Raw genomic sequence first — 22,000 nt, forward strand, 5'->3', positions numbered from 1 at the left:
CAAAGTGTTTTTGATCTCATTCATTGCATTATTCATTTTTAATTGACTCTTTTTTATTTCTTCTAGGTCTTTATTAAACATTTCTTGTATATTTTCAATCTTTGTTTCTAGGCTATTTATCTGTAACTCCATTTTGTTTTCAAGATTTTGGATCATTTTTATTATCATTATTCTAAATTCTTTTTCAGGTAGATTCCCTATCTCCTCCTCTTTTGTTTGACTTGGTGGGCATTTTTCATGTTCCTTTACCTGTTGGGTATTTCTTTGCCTTTTCATCTTGTTTAGATTGCTGTGTCTGGAGTGGGCCTTCTGTGTTCTGGAGGTCTGTGGTTCCTTTTTATTGTGGAGGATTTACCCAGTGGGTGGGGTTAGACGATTGGCTTGTCAAGGTTTCCTGGTTAGGGAAGCTTGCGTCAGTGTTCTGGTGCATGGAACTTGATTTCTTCTCTTTGGAGAGCAATGGAGTGCCCAGTAATGAGTTTTGAGATGGGTCTATGTGTTAGGTGTGACCTTGGGCAGCCTGTATGTTGACGGTCAGGGCTATGTTCCTGCGTTGCTGGAGAATTTGCGTGGTATGTCTTGCTCTAAAACTTATTGGCTCTTGGGTGGTGGTTGGTTTCAGTGTAGGTATGGAGGCTTTTGGACAGTCACTTATTACTTAAAGTTCCATGTAGTCAGGAGTTTTCTGGTGTTCTCAGGTTTTGGGCTTAAGTCTCCTGCCTCTGGATTTCAGTTTTATTCTTCCTGTAGTCTCAGGACTTCTCCAACTATACAGCAGTGATAAGAAAACTTCTAGGTTAATGGTGAAAAGATTCTCCCCCGTTAGGGACACCCAGAGAGGTTCACAGAGTTACATGAAGAAGAGGAGAGGGAGGAGGGAGATAGAGATGAGCAGGAGGAGAAAAAACGGGGACTCAAGAGGAGAGAGACAGATCTACGCAGCTCTCTGTTCCCAGAGTGTTCTCCGTAGCCCAGTCACCTACAAAGATTCACAGAATTGGATTGGGAAGAGAGGGGGAAAGGAGGAAATAGAGGTGTTCTGAGGTAGAAAACAGAGAGTCAAGATTGGGAGAGAATAATCTTCGGTTTAAAAATACGGCTTTTCTTCTTCTTCTTTTTTTTTTTTGTAAGGTTATAGTGTATTGAAAATGAAAATTAAGGAGTAGTAGAGGAGTACTAGAGGACTTTAAAAGAAATAAGAGAAAAAGAAAAATAGAAAATAGAAGAGAAAAAGGAAAGAAAAAAAAGAAGAAAAAAGAAAAAAAAAAGAAAAAAATTTTTTTTTCCCCTAATTAAAAAAATCGTAAAAATCTATGGAAATGAAAGTTAAGGAGTAATGGGGGAGTAATAGGGGATTTTAAAGGAAAATAAAAAAGAAAAAAGAAAAATTAAAAAAGAGAAAAAAGTAAAATTATATCTAGGAGTTTCTCTGGAGCTGTTGCTGTCAGTGATGGGTTCGGCTCAGTTTCAGATAGCTCCTCGTTCCAGCTTACACTTCTCGATATCTACAGGCCCCTTCCCGTGTAGTCGGTGTTTTCTAGAGGGATTTTAATCTGTTGCACCAGTCCCTTCTGAAGCGGTTCCCTTTGTTTATTTGGCTTCTGTTTGCAGGTCTCTTCAGAGCCTCATTTCCGCCCTGACACTGGCGGGCGGAGGTGGACTCTTATTCAGGTAGCTAGTTCCGTCGCTCTGCGGGGAGGGGCTGACGCCGCGGGGAGGGGCTGGCGCTGTGGGGACGGGCTTGCGCCACCGGGACGGGCTGGCGCTGCCGGGAGGGGCTGACGCTGCTTTCTCCGTCTGCGCTGCTCCGGCTCCCGGCTGTTCTATATGGAGCGCGCCCCGCGCTGCGCGAGGTTCCAGCCCTCGGGTGTTCCACAAAAGCGCGGAACGAACAGCTGCTCCTGCTCTCTGTGCCTTCCCCGTCAGAGCGGTCCAGGCAGCCAGGGGCTTGGTGGGCGCACTCTCCCCAGGTGTGGCGCGCCCCCTCCCTTCCGCGGACCCAGTCTCAGTTTCCGCTGGCGCCAGTCGGGTGCGCGCGCCTTCTGCCCTCCGCGTCCCCAGCCCCAGTCCCCGCCCGCGCCGGTCGGGTGCCTGCGCCCTGTGTCTCGCCGCGACCTTCCCCTCCCCCCTGCCTCCTGCCTCCGGCGGGGCTGGGCCGGTCCGCAGCCTGCGAGCTCTTCTCTGGATTTTCTCGATCTCTTTGTTCTGCGAACGGCCGGCAGTGTGTTCGGCCGGTTAATTTACTCTCTCTCTTTTGGTCTCCCACAGTTCAAGTTGGCAACTCACAGAAGCTCCCTCCGATTGTCCTCAGGGCACTCAGGCCCGGACCCTACCCCAAGCAATGCCGCCTAAGACTCCCTTCCCCGGTCGGACCTCCGACCTTAGCTCTTTTGTCTCACTTTTTATCTTTTATCTTTTGTCCTACCTCCTTTGGAAGACAATGGGCTGCTTTTCTGGGCGCCTGATGACCTCAGCTAGCGATCAGAAGTTGTTTTGCGAAGTTTGTTCTGCGTTCAGTTATTCTTTTGATGAATTTGTAGGAGAGAAAGTGGTCTCCCCGTCCTACTCCTCCGCCATCTTGGCTCCTCCTCCCCTGTGAGCTCTTAAATAGCTGTCAAGGAGAAATAGAAGGGCAAGCTAAGCCAGAGCCTGTTAGGGAAAGCTGCGATTCAGATGTCAGGATGACCAGCTGCCAAAGTCAAAGAACAGACAGGATTGAGCTTGGAGTTGGAGAGCCAAGACCTCAGAGTTGGGCAGAGATGTTGGGGATCTCTAGGGAATAAGTGATGAAAATTCCAGTGTGCCAGCTTAGGATGCCTGAAGTCACCTTTTGGTAGGTGGAGACTTGATGGTGTATTGTGTGTTAGTCTGCCTTAAAGAACTGGGATTAAGTGTGTACGACATTTCTTCTCTGTTTCTTCTTCTTCCTGCCATGTGAATTTTGATAAACATTGGTGTTTCCCAGAGCTCTGTATTTATTTTACTTTTCTTCTCACCCTGAACATTTGTGGGGGAGAAGAGGAGAAGTGGGAAGCTTTGAGTATTGTTCTCCAGAGCAAGAATCAAGATGAGGAATCACTGATAAAGACTGAAGAGCTGAGAGCCTGTGGACATGACTTTCTTTTTTTTTCTTTTCCTTTCCTTTTATTTATTTATTTTTCATTTATTTTTATTAGTTGGAGGCTAATTACTTTACAATATTGTAGTGGTTTTTGTCATACATTGACGTAAATTAGCCATGGATTTACATGTATTCCCCATCCGGATCCCCCCTCCCACCTCCCTCTCTACCCGATCCCTCTGCGTCTTCCCAGTGTACCAGGCCCGGGACATGACTTCCTTTATGGTGAAGTAGGTAGTGTTGGTATGTTGAGATGGAGCCAACTGTTTCTGAGGTAAAGTTCATAATGAGGATTGCCCAGGGTTCTTTTTTAAAAAAAAATGGTTTTCTTTTATTGTGCTGAAAGTCACGTAATATAAAGCATACTATTTTAATCATATTTAACTGTCCAGTTCAGTGGCCCTAAATATATTTACATTGCTGTATGGCTTTTACCATCATCCGTCTCCTGAATTTTTCACCTTCCTAAGCTCAAACTCTGTCTCCATTAAACACTAACTCCTTGTTCCCCCTCCCCTTGCAGCCCCCACCTGCCAGCCCCTGGCTTCTACCAATATACTTTCTGACTCTATGAATTTGACTATTTGAAATACCTCATATAAGTGGAATCAAACAGAAGTCGTCTCCCAAGTGTTCTTTAAGGGTCAGAAGTGACTGCAGTCATCCTTCAGGATTGTGGGGCCTTTCTTTTGCCTGAATGTGGATTTATTGCTAGTGTTGCTTAACAGAACTGTCAGGAGTACCAAGAAGGATGGTAACGCTTTTGAATCCAGTGAAGTGATTTTGAGAAAATTCCCAAGAATAAAAAGCCAAAACTGTTTAGACATCTGCAAGGGTTTTACTCCCTGCCGCTGCTCCTCTTGAAAGGCAAAGTGATCAAATTCTGATAAAGACTTTAAACTCTTTCCTTATTTTGAAACATCTTTCTTAAATAGTCCAAGAGTAATAATGACTGGAGTAGAGATTTGTCTTCTATTTTATCTCCTCTGGTTGGGTTTATTTAAATGATTCTAGATCCTGTTTATTGGTTGTTGTTTTTTTTAAATCATTGATTCATTAAGAGTTTATTCTGGGGAATGGTGCTAATTTTTTAAATAAAGTAACACTTTTGTTTTTAAGATTACAGAAATGATAACTATTGTGCAAACATACTCAGCCTTAAACAATTCTACCATAGAGGGAATAGACATTATGGCAATAAAATTCAAAAGTATATATCAAGGGGTTAAGAAGAAACAGTATGACATTCTGGATCCAAGAAGGACAGAATTTGACACAGATTTCTTAGATTTTATGACAAAAATCAATGCTTTAGAGGTGAGTAATTACACATACTTTTACTTTAGTAAAGCTGAAATGTAATCAATAGTACTGTACTGAAATTAACATAGTTACTATTTATCACAAATAACCCTTGCTAATTGATCAAAAATACTTGCTAGTGTGAATAATTTTCTAACTAATCAACAAAATATTTTCCATCTATTTTAAAAAGTGAAAAATGAGTTTATTCAGTAAAGGGTATCAGTAACTAACCAGAAGCCCAAAGGGCTTATTGTAGCTAGGGTTTATTTTTCATTTGCTTTAAAAATTAGATTCGGTTTTGGTTGTGCCAAGGACCCATGTCACTTTTCCAGTCTAAGAGGGAATTTGTTAGCCTTGTTCTTGGTCAGGTGTGAGAAGATTTGAGAACAGATTAGGAAGACGAATCACTCTTCCCTTGGCACTGCACTTTATGACCACATTCTCACTGCAGCTTAGAGGGTGGCTCTGAAAAGGCCCTCATCCTGTCTGTCAGAGCTGAAGGAACCCCAGAGGGATGAGACTGTAACATATTTCTCTGTCACTTTTTGGGCTTATATGACCTCCGTTACTATCTTACTGAAAACTCTTAGCCCAGGTGTAGCCCCAGGTCTCCTTGTTGCATAAGGTCCTGGAAACACAGGGACGGATAGGAATTCTCCAGGTAAAAATGCTGGATCTCCCCAACCCAGGAGACCTGGGTCTCCTACATTACAGGTGAATTCTTTACTGTCTGAGCCACCTACTCACATACTCCCTTACTGAGAACTGTCAGCTCAGATGTAGCTCCAGGTCTCCTCTTTGCTGCAGAATGTCCTGGAGACACAGAGAGGGATAAGAATATACAATGTCCACTTCCTGGGTCTTAAATTCTTGCTAAGAAGGTGAGGAAAATTATATTTTTTCCCTCGTGTTTTAAAAGACTCTTTTAAAAGCCACATTACCTATATAATTTGTGCAATATATATTAAAAAGATCCTAAAATTCTAACAACACTTTTTCTTTTTGACACAGATTTCCTTTCAGTTTTTGAAAGTAGACTCTGATAAGTCTAACTTTTACTTTTACTGATATATTTTACTTTTAGTATTTGGTTTTAGGAGTTATATCATTATGGCAGTGGGAATTTGTCTTTTAAAAAATTATTGCGTAAATTATTTTTATGATTCATTAATAAAGATTATATGTTATAAAGACTTTACTGTGTGGTCTTAGATACAAATTTAGCTTTCAGTAAATTCAGAAGCCATAGTTTTTAGTATTTAGAAAGAGATGTCAGTGTTTTAACTTTCCTTGGTTTTCCAATGTTTGATTGGTGTGGTATGTATTTGTATGTGGTATGTATTTGTAGACAGTACCAATATAATCGAAAAGAGAAATTAATTTACAGAGTGCTTCAGTTCCATCAGCTGGACACCAAGAATTTGGAGTTCACTGCTAAGGATGATTGGAGCCTTGGAAGAATATTTTCTGCATCTCGTTCCTCATTAGCATGACAAAGATGTTTCTGAGAGCAGCGATATTGGACAATGACTCCTGTTCACTATGGGTGTCTATAGTGTCATTGGAGAAGGAAATGGCAGCCCAGTCCAGTATTCTTGCCTGGAGAATCCCATGGACAGAGGAGCCTGGGGGGGCTACAGTCCATGGGGTCGCAAAGAGTTGGACTTGACTGAGCATAGTGTCATTATTGCTCTGCAGACATGCTAAGAAATCCTAAATGTCCCAAAGAAATGTGCTTAGTAAGGGACTTCCACTCCTTTCATAAATTCTGTAGGTCAGCATACAATAAATAATGAGCAGCAAATGCAAACCACATATGTAATTTTTACTTTTTAGTGGCCACATGTGTACAAGTAAGAAGAAACAGATGGCGTTAATTTTAATGATATACTTTATTCAACCCAAAATAGTAAAAATGTTATCATTTTAACATGTCACTAACAAAACCCAGTATGAGATATTTTATACTTTCTTTTTCATACTATGTCCTTGAAGTTTTGTGTGTATTTTATGTTTACTGTACATCTCGCTTCCAAGTAGTGACTTTCAAGTGCTCAGTGGAAACATGTGGCCAGTGGCTACCATACTGGACAGTGCAGTTCTAGATGCTTAGATGGTAGATGTGTTTAAGGCTTTTTGATTCTGTAGGAGAATCATTCATTGTTGTTAAACAAAACCAATCTTCTCTTTAATCCAAAAAAATCATTCAAACATTAATACTGCATTTCAGGTACAGATACAGGCATTTATGAACAGTACCTTTGGAAAAATTTTATCTTCTCAGCAGGCTCTTCAGCTGCTTCAAAGGTATTTATAATGCATTAGGCAGTGTAATTTCTAGGTGGGATAACTTAATACCTGAAAATATCAATTTAAAAAAAAATTGGAGATTTCTATGTAAACTTTGAAACTTATAAACAGTAATCTTTTTTATGATCTTATTTTATTTTTAAAATTAGTTTATTTAATTGGAGGCTAATTACTTTACAATATTGTGGTGGATTTTGCCATACATTGACATGAATCAGCCATGGGTATACATGTGTCCCCCATCCTGAATCCCACTCCTTCCTCCCTCCCCATCCCATCCCTCTGGGTTGTCCCAGTGCACCAGCTTTGAGTGCCCTGTTTCATGAATCATACTTGGACTGGTGATTTAGTTCACATGCAATTCTCTCAAATCATCCCACCCCTGCCTTCTCCCATAGAGTCCAAAAGTCTGTTCTTTATATCTGTGTCTCTTTTGCTGTCTCACATATAGGGTCTTTGTTACCATCTTTCTAACTTCCATATATATGCGTTAATATACTGTATTGGTGTTTTTCTTTCTGAAACAGTAATCTTTCAAATACCATTAATAGCCTGGTGAAAATTTGAAACATGGGATGATGTTTTTCATTGAATTTTATTGTGCAAAGTCTTTCAATAAGAAACGATGTCATATTTTTCCCTCAGCTGTGTAATATGTTAAGGTTAATTTCATAAGTGTTATTGGAAAGGGAACAAATAATGTTTGATTCTGCATACTGAAAGGAATTCTGAAAGTGAAGTTATCTCAGAGTAATAGGCCTCTGGCTTCCCTGATAATCAGATGGTAAAGAATCTGTCTGCAATGGAGGAGACCCGGGTTTGATCCCCAGGTTGAGAAGAGCTCCTGAAGAAGAAAATGGCAACCCACTCTAGTAGTCTTGCCTGGAGAATCCCATGGACAGAAGAGCCGGGGGGCTGCAGTCCGTGGGGTCACAAAGAGTCAGACATGACTGTAGCGACTTAGCACACATGCCCGCATGCACAGTAAGCCTCCAAGCTTTCCACTTTCCTTCCTGAGCTTCCTCTGTTCTGACGGCAGTGCTCCCCTGCAGGACAGGGAAGCCTGGATTAGAGGAGCGGGCTGGACCAGAAGCCGTTTTCTTCCAGCTCAGAGACGGCTCACTACCCGTGTCAGGGACCCTCTTGGAACTCTCCCCTGAGAGCCAATGGGACTGGGCTTGGGTCTGGCTTTGCTGTAGTTCCATGTCTTTCTAATGATGAATCGTACCTGTGAAACTTTACCTCATGAGACCATCGTAAGACTCAAAACAGATATAAAATGGTTTTGATGAGTTAGAGTACTGTTCAGACTGAGGGCGGTACCACTTTCTTGGCAGTTTCTCTGTCTCTTTTTACTCATTTTATTATCAGAATGTTATGGTTCTAGTACTTCCTGGGTATCACTTAGTCTTTAAGCGTTAAGTGATGTTTGGCTGACAAAATATTTATTATCGTTATGGTGATTAGGGATGACATGAGCAATAATATTGGCAGAGGGACAGTCAGTCAACTGCTCTCCATCTTTGCTAAGCCAGCTTTGGAAAGTTCAACTTTTCAATCTCAGTTCAGATGTCGTTTTCTTCGGGAAGTCTTTCTTGACTCCCCAGGCTTGGCAGGGTTTCCTCTGTTACATGCAATTTCTGGCACTCTGATAATTGAAATAACTGTTTATGTCACTTATGACCAATCTCTACCTTTCCCATGAATGTTGGCTCCAGGAGGGCTGAAACCACACCTGTCTTGTACATCACTGTATCCTAGGGCAATGCATGAGGCCTGGTGGGAATATTTGTCAAATGAGTGAATGGATTTTTAGGACTGCAGCAACTCTTAAGTATATTTCTCATTCATCTTTTAATTATTCACCTTGACTTGCTTTTAGATTCCAGAAATTGAACATTCCCTGTCTGCAGTTAGAAATAAACCACACCATTGAGCGTATTCTTCAGTATTATGTGGCTGAACTTGAAGCTACCAAGAAGGCAAGTATCATGTTTATAAATAGAATAGAACTTTTCATACAAAAAGAAAAATATGCTGCAAGTATTTGCCGTCATTATCTTGTTCCTTATCTTTTGGATTGGGGGTAAAATGTATACATGTAATGGGAAGTAAGGGTTAAGAGAGAATCAAGTGTCATGTATTGTAATCATCATTGTTTTTGAGCCTCGGGTTGATAGGGCTAGAGTGCATCTACATACTTATTGACAACCTCTTGTTTATAAAACATGTCAATAATGGTAATACATCAATAAACATAAAGCTGTATATATGTTTTACCTTTTCCACTGTATTGAATTTCAAACATTAATGCCAGACCTTTAATTACAGCTTTATCATTCTCAAAAAGATGACCCCCCTCTTGCTCGCAACATGCCCCCTATAGCAGGAAAGATCCTCTGGGTGAGGCAGCTGTATCGCCGGATAAGTGAGCCCATCAACTATTTCTTCGTAAGCCAATAGTTAAAATTTACAGTATGTGGATCGTGGTGGGTTTACTTTTTCTTTTTTTGGCATGCCCTGAAGCATGTGGAATCTTAATTCCCCCACTAGGGATTGAACTGGTGCTCCCTGCATTGGAAGCATGGTGTCTTAACTTGACTACTGGGGAAGTCCCTTGTGGTGGTTTTTAATACAAGAAACATATTTTATACTATAGCATTTGTATCCAGTAGAGTAACTAGAGCTAATTCTTTTACCAGGCAAAGAAAATTTAGTTTGCAAATATGCTTGAGAGAGAATAAGCCTATTCCTTTCAGGTTTGGTAGATAAGCCTGATTAATTATAGCTAATCTCTCAGAAGGTTAATCTTAGAAATGTATGACCTTTAATCATACAGGACACTTTATAAAGGCTTTTGTAAAATAATTGTTTTGAAAATGATAGAGCACAGGCCTGGTACTGAATCTTAAGTCTATGTGTGGATGGATAGTTCACCGATACACATTCAGTTCAGTTCAGTTGCTCAGTCCTGTCCGACTCTTTGCGACCCCCATGGACTGCAGCACGCCAGGCCTCCCTGTCCATCACCAGCTTCCGGAGCCTACTCAGACTCATGTCCGTCGGTGATGCCATCCAACCATCTCACCCTCTGTTGTCCCCTCCTCCTCCCGCCTCCTGAAGTTGAGAATGTGCTTAGAATATATTCCTCCATGTAGGACTGACACCAAGAGCAGGTGCAATGGAGTACCTTCATCCTCTGTGTCCTTAAGACTTAGATTTCTGGGAAGCACCAAGGTAGTCTTAACCCTTGCTGGAATTCTGCAATTGCCAGTTTGTCATCTCGTTTTTTTGTTTGTTTGTTTTGGTTTTCGTTTTCTTGCTTTGTGTTTTAAAGAGATGGTGTAGCAAAGCAAAGTTGGTTTGCCTGGCGTTGTGTCTTGTGCCTACGTAGAGAACAAAATATAATAGTCTTACAAGTGATTTTATTATTTGAGATTATTAAATATTAAGTTTTTGTTGTTTTTGTTTGGCTGATATCATTTGTTTTACTTTCCTCAATATTAAAATAAATAAATAAATAAAATGCTGGCCTTAGACAAGAGGTCAGGAAGGGTACTCAGTTGTTTATTGACTTTATAGTAACAGAGCAGAGATTGCCCGGTTTTTGATATAAGTGAATGAAAACAGAAAAAAGAATGTTCAATTTTTACATAAAAAAATCTGGTTTTTGTTCTTTGATATATATTTACTTCTTTTTGAAAAAATTGGGGGGGAAGGAGGGAGGGGGAGAGAGAGAGAGAGAGAAGAAGGGAAGGAAGGAGGGAGGGAGGGAATCTACATTTCCTTTTTTTTTTTTGATGCTGAAATTTAAGAATTTGCTCTGATACTCACAGTTCTAGGAAAATGAGTTCATTGTATCTTGCCAGAAAAGTGGGGAGGAAACAGAGAATTGGAGGTGGAGGCCCTAGTGCCTGCGGCCAGCTATAAGACTAGATACCTTGCTTTTTTTTTGGGGGGGTGGTTTGTCATACATTGACATGAAGCAGCCATGGAGTTACATGTATTCCCCATCCCGATCCCCCCTCCCACCTCCCTCTCCACCCGATTCCTCTATACACCATGGAATATTACTCAGCCATTAAAAAGATACCTTGCTTTTTTTTTTTTTTTTTGATACCTTGCTTTTTAAATCCTGTTTTCTTTCTCAGTTTCTGCTTTTTGCCGTTTATGTTTCCCTGCTTCCTTCTCTAGCTTGTCTGACCTTCCTCATCTCTGATCTTTTTCTGAAGCAAAATCTAAATGAGTTGCATCATTATTTGATTTGATGTCATTTAAAATATAAACAGCTTTATGGTTTGAATAGAAAGCAGACAGCAGACTTTTAAAAATAAATCATTTTTCTTCCCTTAAAAAACAGAAAAACTCGGACATTCTGTCAAGTGCGGAAGGCAAAGCTGTCATTCGTCAGTATAATAAAATTTCCTATGTTCTGGTGGAATTCGAGGTGGTCTATCATACAGCCTGGATCAGAGAGATCTCCCAGTTACAATACGGTGTGTGTAAGACTGCAGTGGCCCTGCAGAGGAGGGAGTATTAGGTGGCTTTGAATGAGTTTGTGGTTCTGGAGAATTTTTATGTCTTTTTTAATATAATTGTATGATGGTTAAATTTGGATTTGGGGCTGATATAATTATTTATTTCTTTACAGTTAGTAATATTCTGACTTTATAAGCAGAAATTCTCATGACCTTAAAATTGGTATATGAAGATTATGAGTTTCCCCTGAAAAACAGTATTTAAAAGTCAATATCAAAGCTCTTTATTTCTCCATGGGTTTGGGAAGCTTTTTTTTTTTTTTTTGTCAGTTTTATCATGCTGTAGAGTCAAATCTCAGTCCCAGTCAGGAGAGAAAGAATTGCAGCTTGCTTATCCTCACTCCTATCCTTCCTTCAATCATTCCTTCCTTCCATCTGTCCTTCTTCCTTCCACCCATCCTTTCTTCCATTGTTCCTTCCTTCCTTCCTCCCTGCCTTGCTTCCTCGCTTCTTCTCTCCCTTCTTTTTTTCCCTCCTCTCTTCCTCCCTCCTCCCTTTCTTTCTATAACTGAATTTAACTTAAATTTTGATCTATGGTAAATAAAGAATATTAGGGTTGTGTCTGAGTTCCTCTGAGGGGGCCAGGGTATCGGGCAGTTAAGTGATGTTGGAGATGGATGGTTTTAAGCCATCATCCATCCATGCTCCCAGCATCTGGGATGTTGTCATTGTGCAGGCTCAGTTGTCGGTCAGTTCAGGTTCCTGCTTTGTCCCACATCAACCCTAATCTCTTATCCATAACCCTGGCGGAACCCTGACTATGCCCTGCAGTGGGAAGGTGTCTCCCTCTCATGCCAGGGATCTCCACTTCAGGAGAGCACAGAATTGCAGGGGTAGGACGCACAGATTCGCAGTTTGGGTCCCTGGGAGTGATGGTAAGAGGGGCCACTCCTAGTTCTGCCTCTTGGTTCCAGACTCACAGCACTATATATAGGTCATTGATCCACTGCATGACTGCGTCCTGAAGGACAAGACTTCAACCCTGTGGAGTATCTTCTCAACTGGCACCTCAGTTAAGCCTTTAATACACCACTTATGTCAGCCCAGCTCTTTCTAGGTAATGCATATGATAAGATCCTATGGATCCTAATGAAAGTCTGCTAATGGAGCAATGGTCTCAAACTTTAAAAGAAGGTTAAAATTTACATATGGCAAAGATCAAAGAGAATTTTTAGCAATCGAAATATGGAGCATGTATTATTTTGCTTATACAATACGATGCACTTCTCTATTTTTTTGGTTCTGCCGGCTTTTCCTTTTATCTGCACGCTAACAAGTTCAACAGTCACCTGGTCCATAAAGCCCTTCCTTATTCTTCCTGGCAGATAATAATGTCTTCTTCCTCCAGAGGCCTCCACACACTTTATCATGACATTTGTGGCTTTATAGATCAGTCTTATCTCCCCTACACATTCCAGCAATACTCTCTGTGTCTGTTTCATCTTTGTGTCCTTTAAATAGCAGTCATAGCTAACAAAACACACTTCATATATACAACCCCCATTAATTCTCATGGCAGTTCTCTGAGCTATTATTCTTATTGTCATTTTACAGATGAAGAAACTGAGGTGCTGAGAAGTTAAGTGATTTTCCTGAGATCACAGAGCTGGGAAGTGGCAGGGCCAGGATTCAAATTTGCCTTTCTTTAAAAAAAAAAAAAAAAATGTTTATTTATTTGGCTGGACCAGGTCTTAGTTGCAGCATGTGGGATCTAGTTCCCTGACCAGGGAGAGAACCCCTGCATCGGGAGCATGGAGTCTTAGCCACTGGACTACCATGGAAGTCCCCAGACTTGCCTTTCATGTGAACACAGGCTCGTGGAAGTGAATTACTCTGAAAGACCTCTTGCTATGTTGATGTAACTATATTTAATTGTATAGGAACTTGGGATAATAACTGGAGATCTAGTATTGGTCTCCTCATTTGCTTTATAAAGTTTCTCTAGTGATGATTCACATAGAAGGTTCACTTAGTCCCAGAGTTGACTTCCTGGCTGTCATTATTCTTAGTGGTCTCACTGACCATTTTGTCCTTTCAAGAAAGCTCAGCTTTGCCTTAAGGAAGATACATTTCATTACATGAATGTCCTGGGGTTATCTTGGCATTTACTTGGGAAGATAAATGATTTCCAGCCAAAGTTTTAAAAGATTTCAAATGAACTGGTTTTCAGTTGAAATCCTCATGAAACCATCATTGTTAATAATCACATCAAAACTCATTCTGTTGAGTAAAAGTCAACTAACTTCAAAGGGGTATACAGTCTATTTTTTTTTTTTTACTAGAAATTTGATGCAGCCATATTCTCTGAAGTAATTTGAGGCTTGGAAGATACGTGTGAAATTCTTACATTAGCAATGTTAATATAAGATGCAACTGAAGCTAGCACATAGTTTACAAGTGCTTTATTTTGAGGTCTCTAAAAGTAATTCATGTTAGGATAACAAATGATTGAAGGCTATTCAGCATGAACAGTTTGGGATTATGTATTTAACTTCTTAATAAAAAGCATATCTGAAAGTGCCTATTATATGACTGATGTTCATGTAGTAATTTGGATGTAGGCTAAAAAAAATTCTTCCTCTGCATTCTAGGAGTTTACAACTCAATGACACCATTTCTTACTGATCCTGAGCCTAGTTGTCGATTTAAGTCAGATAAACCTTCCTAAATTTAAGAAGCCAATTTAATGTTAGGTATAGAAAAGAGTTTGAACTCTATGAGGTGTGTCATATTTTGTAGTTGGCACATCTTTCAGTTCTCTCTCCCAGAGGGGAAGTCACAATCTGTAAAAATAAACTAACACTGCATCACAGCCCTCTTAGACCCACTCAGAGAAGTACTGTATTACAGTTCATAGCACAAAGGCTAAGCATTCTTGGTTCATATTTCTCTCTGGATCTGATTTCATGGTTTGCGACTCTCTGCATTCATTTATCTAAGTTTTGAGCACTGACTGTGTGTCAGATACAGTGCCTTAGCACTGGACAGCCAAAACTACCGTTCTGTTCTTAAGAAGTCAGTGGTTCAGTGGGGAAGACAGTCATGTAAACAGGACTGGAAGCAGAAGTCTACAGTAAGTCATGTCAGCAATTGTTTATTTGTAGCTTTGCAAGCCACACTTTTTGTGCGACATCCAGAAACAGGGAAGTTGCTGGTTAATTTTGATCCCAAAATTTTGGAAGTTGTTCGGGAAACTAAGTGCATGATAAAAATGAAGCTGGACGTACCAGAACAGGCAAAGAGATTGCTAAAATTGGAAAGTAAATTGAAAGGAGATAAATTGTACCTGCAGGTAAGATGGATTCTCTTTTCTTTTTAAAAAATATTTATTTCTTTGGGTGCATTCGGTCTTAGTTGGGGCACATGGGATCTTCCGCTGTGGTGCGTGGACTCGAGTTGTGGCTCGAGGGCTCAGTGGTTGTGGCACTTGAGCTTAGATGCTCCATGGCATGTGGGATCCTAGTTTCCAAACCAGGGATTGAACCTGCATCTCCTGCATTGCAAGGTGGATTCTTAACCACTGGACCACAAGGGAAGTTCCCTACTTTCTAATTATTTTGAAAGAGGTTTTTAAATATATATATATATATATTTGTATTTTTTTTTAAAAGAAAAAGATATCTTTGCAGTTGTGCTGATGCTGCATTGAGGAGAAATTTGTTATTGATTCTTTTTAAATTTTTTCAGCTTTATTGAGGGAAAGTTGACAAATTGTTAGATAAAGTGTACTTCATGATGATTTGATATACATATATGTTATGAAAATATGTTGTAGAATGTATTTGTCACTCAGTTGTGTCCAGCTCTTTGTGACTCCGTGGACTGTAGCCTGCCAGGTTCCTCTGTCCAGGCAAGAATGCAGGAGTGGGTTGCCATTCCCTACTCCAGGGATCTTCCTGACCCAGGGATCAACCTGGGTCTCCTGACTTACAGGCAGATTCTTTACCATCTGAGCCACTGGGAAGCCAGAAGCCCATATTATGAAAAAATTCCTTCCATTTAGTCAGTTAGCTAACATATCCATCATTATATGTGTGTGTGTGTGTATATATATATATATATATATATATATAAAATTATACATATAATATATAAACACACACACACACACATTGGTGAGAACATTTAAATTCTGCTATCTTCAGTTTAGTTGCTCAGTCGTGTCTGACTCTTTGCGACCCTGTGAACTGCAGCATGCCAGGTTTCCCTGTTCATCACCATCTCCCAGAGCCTGCTCAAACTCATGTCCATTGAGTCGGTGATGCCATCCAACCATCTCATCCTCTATCATTCCCTTCTCCTCCTGCCTTCAATCTTTCCCAGCATTAGGATCTTTTCAAATGAGAGTTCTTTGCATCATGTGGCCAAAGTATTGGAGTTTCAGCTTCAGCATCAGTCCTTCCAATGAATATTCAGCACTGATTTCCTTTAGGATGGACTAGTTTGATCTCCTTGCAGTCCAAGGGACTCTCAAGAGTCTTCTCCAACACCACAGTTCAAAAACATCAATTTTTTGGCACTCGGTTTTTTTTTTTAATAGTCCAATTCTTACATCCATAGATGACTACTGGAAAGACCATAGTTTTGACTGGATGGATCTTTGTCGGCAAGGTAACATCTCTGCTTTTTAATATGCTGTCTAGGTTGGTCATAGCTTTTCTTCCAAAGAGCAAGCATCTTTTAATTTCATGACTGCAGTCACCATCTTTAGTGATTTTGGAGCCCAAGAAAATGAAGTCTCTCACTGTTTCCATTGCTTCCCCATCTATTTGCCATGAACTGATGGGACCAGATGCCATGATCTTAAGTTTTTGATTGTTGAGTTTTAAGCCAACTTTTTCACTCCCATCTTTTCACTTTCATCAAGAGGCTCTTTAATTCCTCTTCACTTTCTGCCATAAGGGTGGTGTCATCTGTGTGTATGAGGTTATTGATATTTTTCCCCGTAATCTTGATTCCAGCTTGTTCTTCATCCAGGCCGGCATTTCATATGATGTATTCTGCATAGAAGTTAAATAAGTAGGGTGACAATATACAGCCTTGACATACTCCTTTCCAAATTTGGAACCAGTCTGTTGTTCCATGTCTGGTTCTAACTGTTGCTTCTTGACTTGCATGCAGATTTCTCAGGAGACAGGTAAGGTGGTCTGGTATTCACATCTCTTGAAGAATTTTCCACAGTTTGTTGTGATCCACACAGTCAAAGGCTTTGGCGTAGTCAATAAAGCAGAAGTAGATGTTTTTCTGGAACTCTCTTGCTTTTTTGATGATCCAACAGATGTTGGCAATTTGATCTCTGGTTCCCCTGCCTTTTCTAAATCCAGCTTGAACATCTGGAAGTTCACAGTTCATGTCCTATTGAAGCCTGGCTTGGAGAATTTTTGGGATTTTCATCCAAAGAATATGAAAACACTAATTTGAAAATATATAGGCACCCGACTGGCGCCGGCGGAAACTGAGACTGGGTCCGCGGAAGGGAGGGGGCGCGCCACACCTGGGGAGAGTGCGCCCACCAAGCCCCTGGCTGCCTGGACCGCTCTGACGGGGAAGGCACAGAGAGCAGGCGCAGCTTCTCCTTCCGCGCTTTTGTGGAACACCCGAGGGCTGGAACCTCGCGCAGCGCGGGGCGCGCTCCATATAGAACAGCCGGGAGCCTGAGCGGCACAGACGGAGAGAGCAGCGTCAGCCCCTCCCCGCGGCGCAAGCCCCGCGGCGCAGGCCCCTCCCCGCAGAGCGACGGAACTAGCTACCTGAATGGGAGTCCACCTCCGCCCGCCTGTGTCAGGGCAGAAATGAGGCTCTGAAGAGACCGGCAAACAGAAGCCAAATAAACAAAGGGAACCGCTTCAGAAGGGACTGGTGCAACAGATTAAAATCCCTCTAGGAAACATTGACTACACCGGAGGAGCCTGTAGATATCGAGAAGCATAAGCTGGAACGAGGAGCTATCTGAAACTGAGCCGAACCCACACTGACCGCAACAGCTCCAGAGAAACTCCTAGATATAATTTTACTTTTTTCTCTTTTTTTAATTTTTTTTTCTTTTTTTCTTTTTTCTATTTTTTCTCTTTTATTTTCCTTTAAAATCCCCTATTACTCCCCCATTACTCCTTAACTTTCATTTCCATAGACTTTTACGATTTTTTAATTAGGGGGAAAAAAAAAAATTTTTTTCCTTTTTTTTTTTTTTCTTTTTTTTCTTTTTTTTTCTTTTTCTTTCTTTTTTTTTTCTTTTTTTCTTTCCTTTTTCTCTTCTATTTTCTATTTTTCTTTTTCTCTTATTTCTTTTAAAGTCCTCTAGTACTCCTCTACTACTCCTTAATTTTCATTTTCAATACACTATAACCTTACAAAAAAAAAAAAAAGAAGAGAAGCCCTATTTTTAAACCGAAGATTATTCTCTCCCAATCTTGACTCTCTGTTTTCTACCTCAGAACACCTCTATTTCCTCCTTTCCCCTTCTCTTCCCAATCCAATTCTGTGAATCTTTGTAGGTGACTGGGCTACGGAGAACACTCTGGGAACAGACAGCTGTGTAGATCTGTCTCTCTCCTCTTGAGTCCCCCTTTTTCTCCTCCTGTTCATCTCTATCTCCCTCCTCCCTCTCCTCTTCTTCATGTGACTCTGTGAACCTCTCTGGGTGTCCCTAACGGGGGAGAATCTTTTAGCCATTAACCTAGAAGTTTTCTTATCAGGGCTGCATAGTTGGAGAAGTCCTGAGACTACAGGAAGAATAAAACTGAAATCCAGAGGCAGGAGACTTAAGCCCAAAACCTGAGAACACCAGAAAACTCCTGACTACAAGGAACTTTAAGTGATAAGTGACTGTCCAAAAGCCTCCATACCTACACTGAAACCAACCACCACACAAGAGCCAATAAGTTTTAGAGCAAGACATACCACGCAAATTCTCCAGCAACGCAGGAACATAGCCCTGAACATCAACATACAGGCTGCCCAAGGTCACACCTAACACATAGACCCATCTCAAAACTCATTACTGGGCACTCCATTGCTCTCCAAAGAGTAGAAATCAAGTTCCACGCACCAGAACACTGATGCAAGCTTCCCTAACCAGGAAACCTTGACAAGCCAATCTTCTAACCCTACCCACTGGGTTAATCCTCCACAACAAAAAGGAACCACAGACCTCCAGAATACAGAAAGCCCACTCCAGATACAGCAATCTAAACAAGATGAAAAGGCAAAGAAATACCCAACAGGTAAAGGAACATGAAAAATGCCCACCAAGTCAAACAAAAGAGGAGGAGATAGGGAATCTACCTGAAAAAGAATTTAGAATAATGATAATAAAAATGATCCAAAATCTTGAAAACAAAATGGAGTTACAGATAAATAGCCTGGAAACAAAGATTGAAAAGATTCAAGAACTGTTTAATAAAGACCTAGAAGAAATAAAAAAGAGTCAATTACAAATGAATAATGCAATGAATGAGATCAAAAACACTTTGGAGGGAACCAAGAGTAGAATAACGGAGGCAGAAGATAGGATAAGTGAGGTAGAAGATAAAATGGTGGAAATAAATGAAGCAGAGAGGAAAAAAGAAAAAAGGATCAAAAGAAATGAGGACAACCTCAGGGACCTCTGGGACACTGTGAAACGCCCCAACATTCGAATCATAGGAATTCCAGAAGAAGAAGACAAAAAGAAGGGCCATGAGAAAATACTCGAGGAGATAATAGCTGAAAACTTCCCTAAAATGGGGAAGGAAATAGCCACCCAAATCCAAGAAACCCAGAGAGTCCCAAACAGGATAAACCCAAGGCGAAACACCCCAAGACACATATTAATCAAATTAACAAAGATCAAACACAAAGAACAAATATTAAAAGCAGCAAGGGAAAAACAACAAATAACACACAAAGGGATTCCCATAAGGATAACAGCTGATCTATCAATAGAAACCCTCCAGGCCAGAAGGGAATGGCAGGACGTACTGAAAGTAATGAAAGAGAATAACCTACAACCTAGATTACTGTATCCAGCAAGGATCTCATTCAGATATGAAGGAGAATTCAAAAGCTTTACAGATAAGCAAAAGCTGAGAGAATTCAGCACCACCAAACCAGCTCTTCAACAAATGCTAAAGGATCTTCTCTAGACAGGAAATGCAGAAAGGTTTTATAAATGTGAACCCAAAACAACAAAGTAAATGGCAACAGGACCACACCTATCAATAATTACCCTAAATGTAAATGGGTTGAATGCCCCAACCAAAAGACAAAGATTGGCTGAATGGATACAAAAACAAGACCCCTATATATGCTGTCTACAAGAGACCCACCTCAAAACAAGAGACACATACAGACTAAAAGTGAAGGGCTGGAAAAAAATATTTCATGCAAACGGAGACCAAAAGAAAGCAGGAGTCGCAATACTCATATCAGATAAAATAGACTTTCAAATAAAGGAAGTGAAAAGAGACAAAGAAGGACACTACATAATGATCAAAGGATCAATCAAAAAAGAAGATATAACAATTATAAATATATATGCACCCAACATAGGAGCACCGCAATATGTACGGCAAACGCTAACAAGTATGAAAGAGGAAATTAATAGTAACACAATAATAGTGGGAGACTTTAATACCCCACTCACAACTATGGATAGATCAACTAAACAGAAAATTAACAAGGAAACACAAACCTTAAATGACACAATGGACCAGCTAGACCTAATTGATATCTATAGGACATTTCACCCCAAAACAATCAACTTCACCTTTTTCTCAAGTGCACACGGAACATTCTCCAGAATAGATCACATCCTGGGCCATAAATCTGGTCTTGGAAAATTCAAAAAAATTGAAATCATTCCAGTCATCTTTTCTGACCACAGTGCAGTAAGATTAGATCTCAATTACAGGGAAAAAATTGTTAAAACTTCAAACATATGGAGGCTAAATAACACGCTTCTGAATAACCAACAAATCATAGAAGAAATCAAAAAAGAAATAAAAATATGTATAGAAATGAATGAAAATGAAAACGCAACAACCCAAAACCTATGGGACACTGTAAAAGCAGTGCTAAGGGGAAGGTTCATAGCATTACAGGCTTACATCAAGAAACAGGAAAAAAACCAATTAAATAACCTAACTCTACACCTAAAGCAATTAGAGAAGGAAGAAATGAAGAACCCCAGAGTTAGCAGAAGGAAAGAAATCTTAAAAATCAGGGCAGAAATAAATGCAAAAGAAACTAAAGAGACCATAGCAAAAATCAACAAAGCTAAAAGCTGGTTTTTTGAAAAAATAAACAAAATTGACAAACCATTAGCAAGACTCATTAAGAAACAAAGAGAGAAAAACCAAATTAACAAAATTAGAAATGAAAATGGAGAGATCACAACAGACAACACTGAAATACAAAGGATCATAAGAGACTACTACCAGCAGCTCTATGCCAATAAAATGGACAACTTGGATGAAATGGACAAATTCTTAGAAAAGTATAACTTTCCAAAACTGAACCAGGAAGAAATAGAAGATCTTAACAGACCCATCACAAGCAAGGAAATCGAAACTGTCATCAAAAATCTTCCAGCAAACAAAAGCCCAGGACCAGATGGCTTCACAGCTGAATTCTACCAAAAATTTAGAGAAGAGCTAACACCTATCTTACTCAAACTCTTCCAGAAAATTGCAGAAGAAGGTAAGCTTCCAAACTCATTCTACGAGGCCACCATCACCCTAATTCCAAAACCAGACAAAGATGCCACAAAAAAAGAAAACTACAGGCCAATATCACTGATGAACATAGATGCAAAAATCCTTAACAAAATTCTAGCAAACAGAATCCAACAACATATTAAAAAAATCATACACCATGACCAAGTGGGCTTTATCCCAGGAATGCAAGGATTCTTTAATATCCGCAAATCAATCAATGTAATACACCACATTAACAAATTGAAAGATAAAAACCATATGATTATCTCAATAGATGCAGAGAAAGCCTTTGACAAAATTCAACACTCATTTATGATTAAAACTCTCCAAAAAGCAGGAATAGAAGGAACATACCTCAACATAATAAAAGCTATATATGACAAACCCACAGCAAGCATCACCCTCAATGGTGAAAAATTGAAGGCATTTCCCCTGAAATCAGGAACAAGACAAGGGTGCCCACTCTCACCACTACTATTCAACATAGTGTTGGAAGTTTTGGCCACAGCAATCAGAGCAGAAAAAGAAGTAAAAGGAATCCAGATAGGAAAAGAAGAAGTAAAACTCTCACTGTTTGCAGATGACATGATCCTCTACATAGAAAACCCTAAAGATTCTACCAGAAAATTACTAGAGCTAATCAATGAATATAGTAAAGTTGCAGGATATAAAATTAACACACAGAAATCCCTTGCATTCCTATATACTAACAATGAAAAAACAGACAGAGAAATTAAGGAAACAATACCATTCACCATTGCAACAAAAAGAATAAAATACTTAGGAGTATATCTACCCAAAGAAACAAAGGACCTATACATAGAAAACTATAAAACACTGATGAAAGAAATCAAAGAGGACACAAACAGATGGAGAAACATACCATGTTCATGGATTGGAAGAATTAATATTGTCAAAATGGCTATTCTACCCAAAGCAGTCTATAGATTCAATGCAATCCCTATCAAGCTACCAACGGTATTTTTCACAGAACTAGAACAAATAATTTCACAATTTGTATGGAAATACAA

At 39.9% G+C, this 22,000-nt stretch overlaps 1 protein-coding gene across 2 annotated transcripts in view; it reads left to right on the forward strand.

The window, feature by feature from the left end:
• DNAH8 (dynein axonemal heavy chain 8) overlaps positions 1-22,000 on the forward strand; it is a 318,410-nt gene that overhangs the window by 43,558 nt on the left and 252,852 nt on the right. For both annotated transcript variants that reach the window (XM_061146069.1, XM_061146068.1), the window contains exons 9-14: positions 4,241-4,438; positions 6,657-6,733; positions 8,619-8,718; positions 9,068-9,187; positions 11,097-11,232; positions 14,379-14,566. In XM_061146069.1, the coding sequence (XP_061002052.1) occupies positions 4,241-4,438; positions 6,657-6,733; positions 8,619-8,718; positions 9,068-9,187; positions 11,097-11,232; positions 14,379-14,566 (819 nt within the window). The remainder of the gene's footprint in view (positions 1-4,240; positions 4,439-6,656; positions 6,734-8,618; positions 8,719-9,067; positions 9,188-11,096; positions 11,233-14,378; positions 14,567-22,000) is intronic.

The sequence above is a fragment of the Dama dama genome, chromosome 7, assembly GCF_033118175.1.
Source record: "Dama dama isolate Ldn47 chromosome 7, ASM3311817v1, whole genome shotgun sequence".
Taxonomy (NCBI): Eukaryota; Metazoa; Chordata; class Mammalia; order Artiodactyla; family Cervidae; genus Dama; species Dama dama.